The sequence below is a fragment of the Plasmodium gonderi genome, assembly GCF_002157705.1.
Source record: "Plasmodium gonderi DNA, contig: Pgo-contig_454, whole genome shotgun sequence".
In the NCBI taxonomy this organism is placed as follows: Eukaryota; Apicomplexa; class Aconoidasida; order Haemosporida; family Plasmodiidae; genus Plasmodium; species Plasmodium gonderi.
The window spans coordinates 1-1,830 of NW_021629322.1; the positions used below are offsets into that span (position 1 = coordinate 1).

Sequence of the window (1,830 nt, forward strand, 5' to 3'; positions counted from 1 at the left end):
TGTAAAACGTGCAATGTTGTAGATTAAAATTAAAATTGCTGAATCTTCAACTTTTTTAAATTGCAAAAAGGGGATTGCATTGCTTCCTTATCTTTGTGAAGTACTTTAAATACAATAAAAATATAGAGTGTACATTACTTTATACAAGTAGTAATAAATAATACTGATTCATATTGTCTTTCATTATAGGGTGTAGTAAGCAGAAAAAATTGTTTGTATTTTGAGTTACATGACTGAATGAATATATTTTTAACTCAGCAAGGTATTATTTTTTGTTGTATATTTTATAAGAATTACACATTATTTAAAAGGTAATATTCATTTATCCATTATTTCTTTTATCTAATTATATAATATGCAACATAACAATTATTTAGTCTACTTCCCATTACATAATTACATTATCCACAATTGTTATACCAGAATATAATTAAATTTTTATTCGAATATCCTCCCATACTTATAAATAACATTAGAATAAATTTTTTTCTAATTTTTGTTTAAATACTACGTTCTATTTTAACCCATTAAGAAGAGTTATGCGAATATTTTTTATTAAGATATAGATATAAACAATATATATGCATTATTTCAATAAGCACATTATAATAAGGAATTATCACATTGACTATTAATATTTTACATATATCTCTATGTATTATTATTGAATACATGATAGATTTGTAGATATACACCATGGAAAGAATAAGCTTTAATTTTCTCCGTTTTACCAAAATTTTTACAGTTTTATTTTTTATTTGGCTAAAAAATTGTCACAAGGATGATGTAAAACTACAATATTTAAAATGTTATCCCTTCTCTAATTAATTTTATTTTTTATATAAATATCATTTCTTATTGTAGAAATGTATATATTTCATAATTATTTTATTTTATTTATTTTTTTTTTTATTACAGAAATCTCTCAATATTTCTTATGATATTTCATATAAATTAGGAAAATCATTTAATTATAGACCAAGTCGATTATTATCGAATTATTACACTTATGACGAATTAATGTGTGATTACGTAGATGATTACAGAATTCGTGAAATGATGAGAAATAACCGAAAGAATAAACAAAGGAAAAGAAAAGAAGACATATATAAAAGCAAGCCTTATGTTCATGGAAAAAAATTAATGGATGAAATTAATGAAACATATAAAATTAAGAAAGGAAAAAATTTTGTTAAAAAAAAATACAAGAAGAACAAGAAAGACCTAAAAATATATATAGTGTTTGGATTACCTCTAATTATAGGTGTATTATCTTCTTTTTATTTTCCTTTAAAATATATTAAAGGTAGTCCAGGTTTACTTTTTTTTATAATAGTATGTTCCATAATATCTTTGTTCCTCCTTATGTACATTTTCCTTTCATATTTGAGACTTCGAAATTTTATAAAGTGATATCCTAGTTTCTATCTTAACTGATAACCCTTATTCATTAAAAAATACATTTAAATAATATATAAAGTGCTCTAGTTGTTTACATGATATCACATATGGAACAACATTTTGGTGAAAATTTAATGTGTTTATAATAAAATATATGATAATGAAAATTTACATGAAACATATCATTATATATAGATATAAATGAAAAAATTATGTCTAACAATGTTAATAATTGTATACATATCTATTATTTCAATGTTATCCATTATATGTGCACTTATAAATATGTCAGTTTTTATAAAAATAACTATTATGAAACATGAACAAAGTTTAATGATATTATGAAGTATTTGAATTCAAATATATATACATTATTATATGAACAATTATCCTATTTATTTGCTACATTAATTATATTATAAAATAGTG

General features: G+C 21.2%; 1 protein-coding gene across 1 annotated transcript; it reads left to right on the forward strand.

The window, feature by feature from the left end:
* Nucleotides 1–696: 696 nt before the first annotated feature.
* Nucleotides 697–1,413, forward strand: PGO_003485 (Plasmodium exported protein, unknown function; the record flags this gene model as incomplete). The annotated part of the gene is made up of 2 exons (XM_028691319.1): nucleotides 697–744; nucleotides 919–1,413. 2 exons carry the CDS (start codon nucleotides 697–699, stop codon nucleotides 1,411–1,413), a joined length of 543 nt encoding a protein of 180 aa, XP_028547120.1.
* Nucleotides 1,414–1,830: the final 417 nt, after the last annotated feature.